We start from the raw sequence: 12,204 nt of genomic DNA on the forward strand, positions 1-12,204 counted from the left end.
AAGGAGCCGTATCATGCTGGTGGATGCTTTAGTTTGAGACCCTGGAGCAAAACAACCAAACATCAGAGTACCTATTGGAGCCCTCATTGATCAAAGCTTTCAAATTCTGCTCCAAGGTCCCATACTAGTCACAAGCAGCGTGAGACTACCACCAGAGGCAATCTCTCATACTGACAACCTCTATATCCTGCTCAAAGCTCTATATCAACAAATGGAAAAAACACACAGTGCAGAAAGATGAGAGTAGTAGTATGGGCCACAATTTAGCACCATACCTACATTCCCCTGTCCACTTAGTCAGTGAACAAACAAAATACCTGCTTTTGGCTTTAAAACCCTCCTCTGTGTGCCTCTTGATTTTGTCATTAGGAGCCCGAATAGGGCTACATTCCCCTGTCCACTCAGTGGACAGGGGAATGTAGGTTTGGTGGGGCTTGGTGTCGAATTCAGGCTCCCTAGTCGGGCTCCTGGTGACAAAATCAGGAGGAACACAAAGGAGCCTATAGCAGATATTTTGTGGTGTTTGCTCCTAGACAGGACATTAATTTGAAAATGCTAAAATGGCTGACACATTTGTTTTAAAGTGACCGTGTCACCAACAATCTTATAGACTGTCAACACTTGTATAAAATGATTGTGTGATCAAAAGTCCCCCACATGGTTCAGTCAAAAGGTTTTCAAATTGGACCCATGTGTTTCCATGTTCTCTATAATTTAGTATAAAATATACTTTGTTTTGCTCCAAGGTCTCATACTAATAACAGGCACCAAGGGGCTACTTGCAGAGGCACTCTCTCTTATATATCATGCCATATAGCCAAATGGAAAAAGCACACTTGGTGCAGAACAATGTGGGTGGTAGTATGGGCACACTCAGTGGACAGGAATGCAGGGTTGGTGGGACTTCACCAATAGTCTGGCTCCTAGTTGGGTTCCTATATCTTAGACTGACACCAACTAAAAAAAATTACAGAAAAATCAAGTATTTTAAATACTTACTCGCAAAGTTTTCATTTACATAAATTACAATTCATTCACTCGAAATATGACTTTGAACTTACTTTTTTGAAATTTGACTAACCCAGGAAGATTCAGCTCCCTTCCTCCTTGTTTGTCTTACTCCTCTTCTGGCCCAGTTCCTCCTCCTCTCCCCTTACATCCCACATAACCTTTTATCTATCTGCTGGGGGTGGAGGGAAGGGAAATACTATAGAGTGTCCCCTGAGTGACAGCACTGAGTCTGCTGAGGCTGCTGACATCACATCCAAGATGGTGGTTCCCCAACAGCAATCTCAGGGCCTTTGGATGTCTACACAAGAGGGATGTTTGCAGGTAAATAACATGCCTATTACAGGAAGATTTTTTGTTGAAATCAATGGTCCAGTGACAGAGTCTCTTTAAGTGTAGAGATATTGCCACCAGAATCTCTGAGGAATACAAAAAGCTAATGGGTAACTGAACATGCCAACCACCAAAGACTAAAATATTACAAAATATCAGCTTTGAGGATGTGACAATTACTGTACATTCAAAGTACCACTTTAAAAATGGCATTGCGTTAACCTTTGTCAGTGCTGTTTTAAAATGCATTTCATGTAAGCTGCTGTCTTCGGTCTTCTGTAGCACAATATAAACACAATACTTTTGCATTATTATTGAAGGGGAAATTCTGGGATGCCTCACACTGACATCACTGATTTTCTTGTGTGCTCCTTGGTCATCATGGAGAAGAACAGAGCTAAGGCAGAGAGGCCAGATCTTCCCTACCTGCCCATTCAGAAACCGATCACTGCATTATGATACCAATGAGCTGTCCTGCATGCTGATAACATTGATCACTCCTATATGTGACCTGTTTCTTGAGGGGTGCATTTGGGGGAAAACAGGGGAATCAAATCCCCTAAAACTAATCACATAAAAAAAAAATGTAAAAGAAAAACCTAAAAAGCAATAAATAAATAAAAAAATGTTCCCTGGTCCCGTGAATAATTAGGATGCTCTTGATGATATCTGCATTTAGTAAGTGTTAAACACAAACATGCACATTGTCACTCAGAATTCACAAACCGGTCAAAATGGCGCTATTCTAGTTTTACCACTTTCTTTAATCTTATTAAAAAAATTAAAAAATGTTTAAAATTTTGCTACAAAATGAAATCCTTATCTGTCACAGAAAAAGACATGTATAATAAGTTAGGACACGCTGAAAATGCAAGAAGGTATTTGGTGCAAAACAGACATACTTTATTTGTAAAATGAAAAGAAGCTCTGGGAATTAACATGAACCTGACCTGGACTGAATCTATTCTTAGGTAACCACAGCACTGAAGTTCTGGTGCCATGTGGTGCCTGTAAGTACCAGCGTTAGTCTACAAATCTAACCCCGTGTGCATGTGGAAACCTTCTGCATCCTGGGACCAGACTCAGGGGCGTCCCGAGGCCGGGTGTCACCCGGTCTCTAAACCGGGTGACACCCCGCCGTGTCGTCATCACGCATGCGCGGCCATCTGATCGACTCCTGCCAGCGGCCATCTTGGTGATGGACGCCGGCAGAGAGAGGAGGGGACGTTCACCCGGTGGGATAAGGTATGCCGCTGGGTCCCCTCCTCTCTCCTGATACTTTTTAGAGGGGGTGACACCAAAATGACTTTCAGTCTTTTTGGTGTCACCCATGCAATGGTGTCACCCGGGTGCGGGCCGCACCCCCCTTGTGACGCCACTGACCAGACTATACATGGGCCTTGAAAACATTGTTACATCTGAAAACAAAAATGTTATATATTGCAGCTTACCAGTGCTTAGATGAGGTGGCTGCATTAACACAGAAAATACTTGTCGATCCTGTCAGAAATCCAGTACCTTTGTAACTTCCAGTATACTGAACTGGAATCTCAATGTTATCAGCTTTCCTAGTTATCTTCTGTGAGCTACAAAATAACTCTCCACACGGGGGAGCTGTTTGTAGGTCAGCCTAGGGTGACATTGCTGCTCCTTCATAGATAGATACAGTGTAGGGAGTAAGCATTGTCACCCTAGATCAGAATATGTGGTACTGGAAGGATCGGCAGGTAAAAAGAAGGGGGAAAAAAAAAGCTGTCACCACATCTCAAGACTGGTAAGCTGCACTATAGTACAGATCTGTTTTTTTGGTTTAGATACGCTTTCAGTCTGCCTAAATTATATATTATATAGCACATAATCATAGATTTTATAGCACAGAGAACATACAGCACTTATTCTGACTGTCAAACCTACATAATCTTGAATGGTGTTTGTGCTGTCATATCCCATGGTTCTCTCCGTCATTATCACTGCTTTCTGCTGATTATCCAGAGCCTGTTAACAAAAAGAACAGATTTACTAAACGTTGTCCTATAATTTGCAGTTTAATGCAGTAATACTAATCTAGGTCATACTGAGAGATGTAAGGCTCCTTTCTTGGCAGTTTGTTCCTGCCTGTTTTATAGTTGGAATTTCAGCCATATTTAAATACATACAAACAGTCTGATATTGTAATAACCTGTACTAAATATGACCTGAGGATAAATATAGTCAATAATGCTAACCATACATGCATAGATGAACAAGAGAATTCTTATAGATTCCTCCATCCTTGCTCATTAGCAGCAATTGTATTCAGAGAGCTGACACCCGTGGCACTCTAAATACCCAGACAGTGACAGTGATCTGATTAGATGCAATAACTATTTGCCTGACCACCTGGCTCAGCTGATTTTTCAATCAAAGATTGTCGAGCCGTGTGGCGCAGACAGGGCCACGCACAGTTTGAATTTTGGCTGATTCAGTTGGGCTTCAATACCATGTTCCCTTTCCTCGACCAGACAGCATCCCTCTTACTAAAATAGGATTCTGGCCTACAGACTTTTATTAAAGGCCACCCCTAGGCATGAGCAAACTTACACTTGTATTACAGCTACCAACGCATTGCAAGGGTTAAGTGACCGTTTATGTCTAGGGGACACTATTAAAGCTATTTTACTTACCTTTTCCTCAGTTCCGCCATCTCCATCTAGGCTGCTAGACCTGTCTCAGTCCCCCCCCCCCCTTTACTCCAGCAGTCTATGGACTGCTGACATCATCACGTCTTACACAGGTCCATTGACCTGCATTAGACGTGAGAACACCAAGGGACATTCCAACATCCGGAGCAGAGGGGAGAAGAAGTGAGCCGGGATCAGGTAAGTAAAACAGCTTTATTTGAGTCCTCCAGACAAAACGAGCAAAAAGAAAATCGCCAAGAAAATGGAGATGTGGGAAAACGCTTGTACCAGAACTATTAATCTGCCAGTTAATAGAACAGGGGCATGTAGTAAAAAAGTAAAGTAAGTAAGGGTTACCCACTCACTGTTTGGCTAATAGAGAATACTTATGCAATCTTTTTCCTAAACTTTACCTCTACAATAGAGACTAATCATGCAGAATAGTTTTAAAGCAGTAACCTGACTAATTAAAGCAAATTGTGCTGTTTAATATTTCCTACAGAAACATACTTGATTCTCACCTCTGCTATGTCCCCTAAAATGAACTTGATTCGGGCGAGCAGACGTAGGCACGCAGCAATCTCTGGATGTACAGCACCATACACACTGTTGAATTGGGTCAGAGCTTCATTTAATAAAACAACACCTTCCTTTAGGCCACCTGTAAAACACAGTGAGTGATGAGTTGATCAAAAAACCTGATTATAAGCCTGGAACATGTTACTGCAAGATATATTACCTATTTGATACGTGTGATGGATGAAATGAACACAGAATAATATTTTATGCATTCACTTGGCCATCATAATGTGTACCGTAAGCAAGAAATCATGTTAGGTAATATGGACAAAACAATGATCTATAAAATACAGATTGCATTGGATGGAGTTTTTCAGAAGTTCATGCTTAAAGGCAATAAATAATCTTATAAAATCACATAGGCCCTAAATGAAGATAAGAAAGATGGCTATTACCACTTAAACTGACCACTTCGAGAACATCATCATGATTTGTCCAGACTAGCAATACTGCCAAAGTGCTTCCATTCTGGAGTAAAGCTGCTAATACACCTTGCGATCATCGGAGGAAACTTTTCGTCCGATGATCGAAGCGCCGTACGATTTTCGTACGGCGGCCCCATCCTGTCCCGATTATCGTAAGGTTGGATCAGAAGTAATTAAAAGAAAGCTGGACGAATTGCAGTAATCGACCGCACGTATTTTCGTCTGTGCATGTGCAGTGTAAATCGTACGAATTTGGACGTAAGTCGCGAAAATCGTACAATCGACCGAAGTTTTCCTGCTGGTTAGTCAAAAGTCGATCGATTGTACAGTATTTGCGGTTATACACTGCCCATCAACCTTCCGAATATCGGCCGATATTAGCCATATTCCTTCTGTTTAACAGTTCAGTGCCAGAGCCTTAAAGGTCAATAGAAGCTCTCGTAATGGACAGCTACACAAAGAGGATCAAGCTTACCTACAGGAGGAGTAGATCTTAGCTTCTTAAATTATTTCTAAGCCACTGTTTCCTTCTTTTAAATAAAAATCTTAGTCCAACTATCAACTGTCACGACAATGTACCAACTAGTAGCCACCAGTGTTGCTAGTGCCCTAAAAAATCTAGAGCACCCTCGAGCGCCTAGATTGAAATGTGTTTTTAACACAGAAACCAGCAGTTCCATAAAAATGCCTGATTCTGTAGTTGAAAAACATCAATCTAACATTATACTAAAGATTTGAGAATTAGTAGTGCAGGTAAGACCAGGACACAGAAGAAAAAAAAATCTTATAACCAAAGTCTAGCAGATATTAAAGTATATTTGTCTACAGAATCCTCCTTGAGATGACAATTACTGCAAAGAAGACTTAGGACTCTCATTAGAGGATCCCGGGACCCGGACACATGCCCTGGGTGCTAACTGCAAGAAAAATCACCTTGAAAAGAAAGTGCACTCTTAACAAAGATGTCTTACCCTGTTGGATGCTGATCTGGGCTTTATTAAACAGCTGATTAGCCTCCTTGGCCTTAATATTGATATGCTTGACTACGGGGAACATATTCAGAATATCTTCTTCTGTTAAAGCTGGCTTATGGCGGCTTTCAAAGTTATATTCACGGAGAAGAACCTAAAAAAGGGAAATACAGTGTAAAGCAGAGGTAGGCACACTCTGGCCCTCCAGCTGTGGTAGAAGCAGAAATCCCATAAGGCATTGCAAGACTCTGACAGCCATAGGCATGACACCCAGAGGCAGATGCATGATGGCATTTGTAGTTTCACCACAGCTGGAGGGCCGGAGTTTGCCTACCCCTGGTGTAAAGCATGCCGCTAAGGGTCTATTTGAGCCCTTGTAGCAAAGGAGAAGACGAGAATTTACACCACCGGCTAGTAAGTTTCTAATGGCATATGGAGCTTAAAGTAAGTGTTGGATCTCATTTATCAACAGGGCCTGAATCAGATTCCATGGGACAACACAAATAGGATAAATCCTCTGACACCTTTTTTTAATGAGACCCATTGCTTTTATAGAGGAGTGGATCACAGCATACATCTCCTTTTTTGTTAGGGCTCTGGTCGCCAGTGTGAATTTGTGACCTACAGCATATTCCTATGCTACATATTGGTTACATAGCAACTAGTTGCAAATGCTACGTGTAAGGGTTGACCAGTTTCTATATCATAGTCATTTTGATTTTCAAATAAATCATGGATCTGAAAAAAACTTGCTGCAGTATAAGTGCACTGCATAGAGAAAACAATTTGTCTTCAAATGACATTACTTTGAGCAATGTCAGAAAGCTGCCACATCTGCAGATTGAACCCTGCAGACAGTAACGTGACATTCTTTGTACACGTTGAGACAGTACCTGGACTCCAGTCTTTATGCAGAACTCCCGGAGCAGCGTCACTTTCTGCAGGCTAAGCTTCTCAACCAAGTGCTCCATAGAATCACTAGAATGCAGGATAAGGGGATACATTTGGACAGATACATCAGTAAGGTGAAAAATGTATATATATATACATACATACATACATTCACACACACACACGGGTCAATCAATCACGGGTCAATGCCTCCATATCTGTAATCTGAGATGTATTGGAGTGACTGTGAATGTTCATGTACCATGTTATAGAGTGTCCTTACCCCACTAATATATGCTTTTCTTTTTCAGATTGAGTGATTGCAACCATGGATCTGCGGCTATAACAAGGAACTGTAATTGAATTTCTTACAAAACAGGATTGCACACCTAAGGAAATCCATAATCGGCTAAAGAATGTTTATGGGGACGCTGTAGTGGAATTTTGATTTCTCCTTTTTGAAACTTTTTCACCCAATGCCTCACATTGCTAATGTCCACTACATATTGAATAATGTAGGGTAGGGTTGGATCCTCTGTCAGGTTTTTATTGCAGCCTTCTTCTCCACTGGGGAGAACCCCTGTCACTATTTGTCCTGATCACCACTGTCACCAAGACTCAACGTGAGGGTAAAACCCAAATTCTGAGTTCTCATTGGAACATGCATAAGGGGAAAATCTTCTAATGGAGAGACCTGTTTCTTACTTTGAAGAGATTTCCTCTCACTTCCTAGAAGGCAAATCTCCCCAATAGGACACCAACAGCCACAACGCTGGTTTTAACCATTCACTAGTCATTTTTAATTACTTTTTTATTGATTTTCAAGAATAGACATTACAAAATACAGAAAATCTTTTATCGATTTCCCTTACACATACATACTAACAATATCCTTTCACATTTACATGTGCATCATCTAAACATTTCAATCCATAAAGCTAGGGATGTCCCGATACCAGGCATTTTCACGAGTACTTCTACTGAAAAAATGCCCTGATTCTTAAGGCCCATACCAGCCCTTTAAATTTTTAAATAGCAGCGGCTGTCCGAGTTCCCCTACAAGGGGACCTCGGCAGCCTGCTGGGGACCTGCAGATAACTGTCCATGGCAGTGCCTGTCCGGTTCTTTATCTCCTCCTCCTCCTTCCCGGCGCAGGCACAGCCATGGACTGCCCTAGGGGCGGAACTTTACCCCAGGGCTAGAAGCTGGGGGTTCCTGCCGCACACTGACGGGGAGGACTGGGCCGGTAGATGGATGAAGGTCGGGGGGCCCATCAGCGCAAATAGTCGGCCGGTCTGGACGTGGGGGAGGCCGGATCCTGACATCTCTGGTGAGGTGGAGTGCCCCCAGAGCCACTGCAGATGTCCACGTCACCCGGGTGAGATCGACACGCAGCCTGGTGAGAGGAATTATGCTTTGGGGACACGTATTCGAAGAATACTATTCTGCCTTAGGGACATGTGTTCTGCTTTGGTATCATGTATCCTGCCTTGTGGACATGTATTCTCAGAATACATGTCCCCAAAGCAGAATACTATTCTGCCTTAGGAACATGCGTTCTGCTGTGGGGACATGTATTCAGTTCTGGTGCCATCTGTATTTAGCCCTGCTGAGAAACTGCCCTAAAATCATTAGTCTGTATTGTTTTAGAAAAAAAGTCACATGTACCCTATATTATCTTTCTCCTCTCTCTGAAACCTTTCCTCTCCTTGACCCATCCTGTAACCAATGGCTTCGATCCCCATCTTCTAAGATTTTATCCACATCTAAATGGCATAAACTCTTGAATGCATGGTTGCAACCATTCGCTACTCTATCCAAAAAAATAAATTAAAATGGCTTTAGATATACTTTAACAGGGTTATTCACTAAAGGGTGAAGAGTTTGAAGAAGACAGGAGAAGTGAACAATCTAGGATAACATAGCTGAACTGGAAAGTGAACAGAATTGGAGAATTTTTCCAGTTCAGCTATGTTGTCTTAAATTGTTCACTTCTCCTGCCGTCTCCAAACTCTTCACCCTTTTGTGAATAAACCTGCAAATGTTGGCATTTGCATAGGTATTTCTGGAGGCTCTGGTAGTGCAGTCAGAAGGTTTGCTGTAACAAGGTAAGATCTTATGATATATGGCTTGTACTGCCCTGTCATGTCTGCTTAATACTTTGCTTCTTGACTTTATTAAAATCAGTAGCGTTCTAAAAAAAAGAAAAACGAACATCTCCAGTAATTCTCACCTTGAAAGTGTAAAATCAAAGCTGTCTTTGGCATTGCGTTGGATTTGCTTCCATAGATCTGCTGGAGTCATACTGGTCCATGCAGTGCTGTCTCCATTTTCCAGTGGTCGCATCTTTCTCTTGTTCTTCCTTTTGTGGGAGATCAGCTCATCGGGAGGCAGATGAGCCACGGGGTTGGGGTAAGAACTTAGAAAACAGTTCAGAAAGTGGCTGACGGCAGCTGACAAGGCAGATGTCTCTACTCCCTGACAGAGAACAAGGCTGATATGTTACATGTATCCTTGTACATAAATCAACATACCTACCTACACAATTTAGAAAAATGGCAGTCATACGTGGCTTTATTTTTACAAGTGATATGACCAATCTGTGTTTACAACAGTTCATTAGAGAGTGACAAGAAGCATGTGTGGTTGTAATGAAACTGGTATGTGAAGAATGGAAAAAAATGGCACAAAAGTGGAGTGGATTCACATAGCAATCAAATAATTTACATGTTTCCATAAAATGTAGGTTGAGACTTGACTAGTTGAGAAAAAAAGAGATTCTGTGATGCTTTAGATCTGGGTCATGTGACCAAAAGTCAGCACGTTAGGTAATTTGACCCAGAGCAACTTTGCAATGCATCTATTCGGCTTCACTAATGTTGCAGTGGGTGTATGCTAAGAGTTTATTGGAGTTCTGTTTACAATATTAGCATTTATCATCTAAATTTCATCTCACATGTTGCATGTACCTGCAAGTAGTGCCGTAGGATTGCTTTGGCTGATCGTGTGACAATTTCCGTGATTATAATTCTCTATTGGATAAAAAAAAATTTAAAAACAAAGTAAGCATTTCAGCAGTGATTACTGGAGCAGCTCTTACAGATTTTACTGTGACTACAAATCTTATATCACGATCTCTTACAGGGGAAGCCGGCTGCGCATTTTGCATCGCTACCGCTATGCTAATAGCGTATCTTCTCAGAAGCTGCACACTGCGTGCGCCGGTTTAAGAAATAACTAGCACACTCTGTATGCAGCTTCTGACAGCGGGGGAGACGGGAGGATGGGCTTGTCAGTGGATCCAGGCATCAGGTGAGTATTAAAAAACATTTTTTTTTATTTTATGTACCCGGGGACATGTAGGGCTCCTTCACACTGGAATCGGCCGGCATGTACAGCTCCGTGCTGCGTGCACAGTCGTGTCGGGCAGCTCCCTGGAAGGGAAGGTGCTGCGTGTGATTAGTATGCAGCCCCTGTCCTTCTCTATGGGAGTATGCAGCCGCACACCGCCCTACGCTTACCCACCCTGCACGTCCATACGGGTGCATGTTTCCTGGCTCGGACCCAGACAGGATCCATCCTGTCAGCAGACGGGTACGATCACCCGCACCGAAGCTGCTGTCAGAATACAGCCCAGTGGGGGGTTTCCCCCATCCATGAGCATTTCTTGAAAGAATAGCCAGTATATGACCAGCTTCACCTGTATGATACATGAGGGCTGTGACGCTTCAAATTAAAACCTGCAGCTTTTTATTATAAAAATAAATACTTTTTGAAGTTCTTCAAAAATAGACTTAAGAACACTGGGAGGTGGGTGGGTTGGTTAGTTGCATTTTCATGTATTTAATTTAATTTATTTTGTATTTTTAATGGGCTTGTTATAGGTGGAAGATCCCTGCCTGGTATCTTGAGTGGGGTGAAGGGTTATTTTTGGTCATCCCTCCTTCAAAATCTGCCCAAGCCTGATGTTAGCATTGCAGGGGTCTGCACTTTTTCAGACCTCTTGTTGTTCCAATACCACCTTGCATGTTAAGCAATTAGGTTTCAAATAGAATAAATAGCTTAAGATCAAATGATAGGTAGAAGAAGGAACTGATCTGAGTGTATTCTATTTTAAACCTATTTGTCAGGGTGGACTGGTGGACTGGGTGATATTAATGGTGATGACCGAGGGACAAAAATGTATACTATTACTATAAGCATACATGCCCACCAATGATCACCCATTCTTAACACATAGCAGTTACCCTAACGCTAACCTCTAACCCTTGAACCCTTACCTGCCAACCCCTGACCCTATGTCAGATTATGAATTAATTAGCATTTCTGCCTGTAGGTGGCCATATCTGTAACAGATCTGTCCAGCAATGAGGATGAAGATATCAGACAGATATGGACCTAAAACAATGCGGAGACTTGATTCACAGCTAGGTGGCACCACTTTTGTGTGTTTGTACGCGCGTTAGCAGCATGTGGTTATCTGCGCGGTTATGCATATTTTGATGCTCATTTTAACGTGCCTTCATGAAGACACGCGTTTTGAATGGCAGCTCATAAAACATTGTGGGCAATGGAAGAACGTGCGTTTAAACGTGCAAAAATGCTGACGAAAATGTGCAACATGATTCTGCCACGCGTTTTTGGGCATTTCCAATTAAGTCTATGGGGCAAAAACGCGCTTTTAACTGCCCAAAGAAGCTCGTGTACCTTTTCGAGCATCTGGCTTTTTCTGCTCAGGTGTGAACCAGGGCCATTGAAAATCATGGGATTTCTTCTGTTGGGCATTTATAAGCGATTTCTGAACTCAAAAACTACTAAGTGTGAACCAGGCCTTAATGTGACCCTTACACACTTCTGGATTGAATCCAGGCTGTATTATATTCCTGGAGATACCTGCTGACCTCTGAAGCTAGAAAGAGTCTGACAGTTAATAACAAAGTATGCATAAATAATACAATGATACATTAGAAGTGATTATAGGATGCTTACATAAACATGATCCAGAGAGGGACGTGCTTCCAGGCTATCAATCATATCCGCAACAGTACCTAAATAGCGCACATTGATCCCTTGAAGGTGAAGTGCCTCTGTGAGTGTTTTTCCATCCAGAGGAATAATAAGATGGGCCAGGCATGCCTTTATCTGCCAGAAATTGTTAATGTAAAGTTAGTAAGCAAATGCACCACAATGAAATTGGCTTAGGAGGCAAACTAATTTGGTTAATTATTCATCTTTAATGAATAGTATGTATCACATAAACTTAAACATTTATTTATATACATTTTTTATCACATAAAATGTTTTATATATACTATGTGTATTATATATATATATATA

General features: G+C 41.8%; 1 protein-coding gene across 1 annotated transcript in view; it reads right to left on the reverse strand.

Annotated features, from left to right (window-relative positions):
• LOC108793632 (clustered mitochondria protein homolog) overlaps positions 1-12,204 on the reverse strand; it is a 51,606-nt gene that overhangs the window by 13,822 nt on the left and 25,580 nt on the right. Inside the window, exons 14-20 of the mRNA XM_018564631.1 lie at positions 11,857-12,009; positions 9,837-9,899; positions 9,101-9,345; positions 6,870-6,954; positions 5,977-6,130; positions 4,523-4,662; positions 3,256-3,336 (exon numbers count right to left, since the gene is read on the reverse strand). Coding sequence (XP_018420133.1) covers positions 3,256-3,336; positions 4,523-4,662; positions 5,977-6,130; positions 6,870-6,954; positions 9,101-9,345; positions 9,837-9,899; positions 11,857-12,009 — 921 coding nt within the window. The remainder of the gene's footprint in view (positions 1-3,255; positions 3,337-4,522; positions 4,663-5,976; positions 6,131-6,869; positions 6,955-9,100; positions 9,346-9,836; positions 9,900-11,856; positions 12,010-12,204) is intronic.

Source organism: Nanorana parkeri, unplaced genomic scaffold (genome assembly GCF_000935625.1).
Source record: "Nanorana parkeri isolate BGI_ZX_2015 unplaced genomic scaffold, ASM93562v1 scaffold767, whole genome shotgun sequence".
Classification (NCBI taxonomy): Eukaryota; Metazoa; Chordata; class Amphibia; order Anura; family Dicroglossidae; genus Nanorana; species Nanorana parkeri.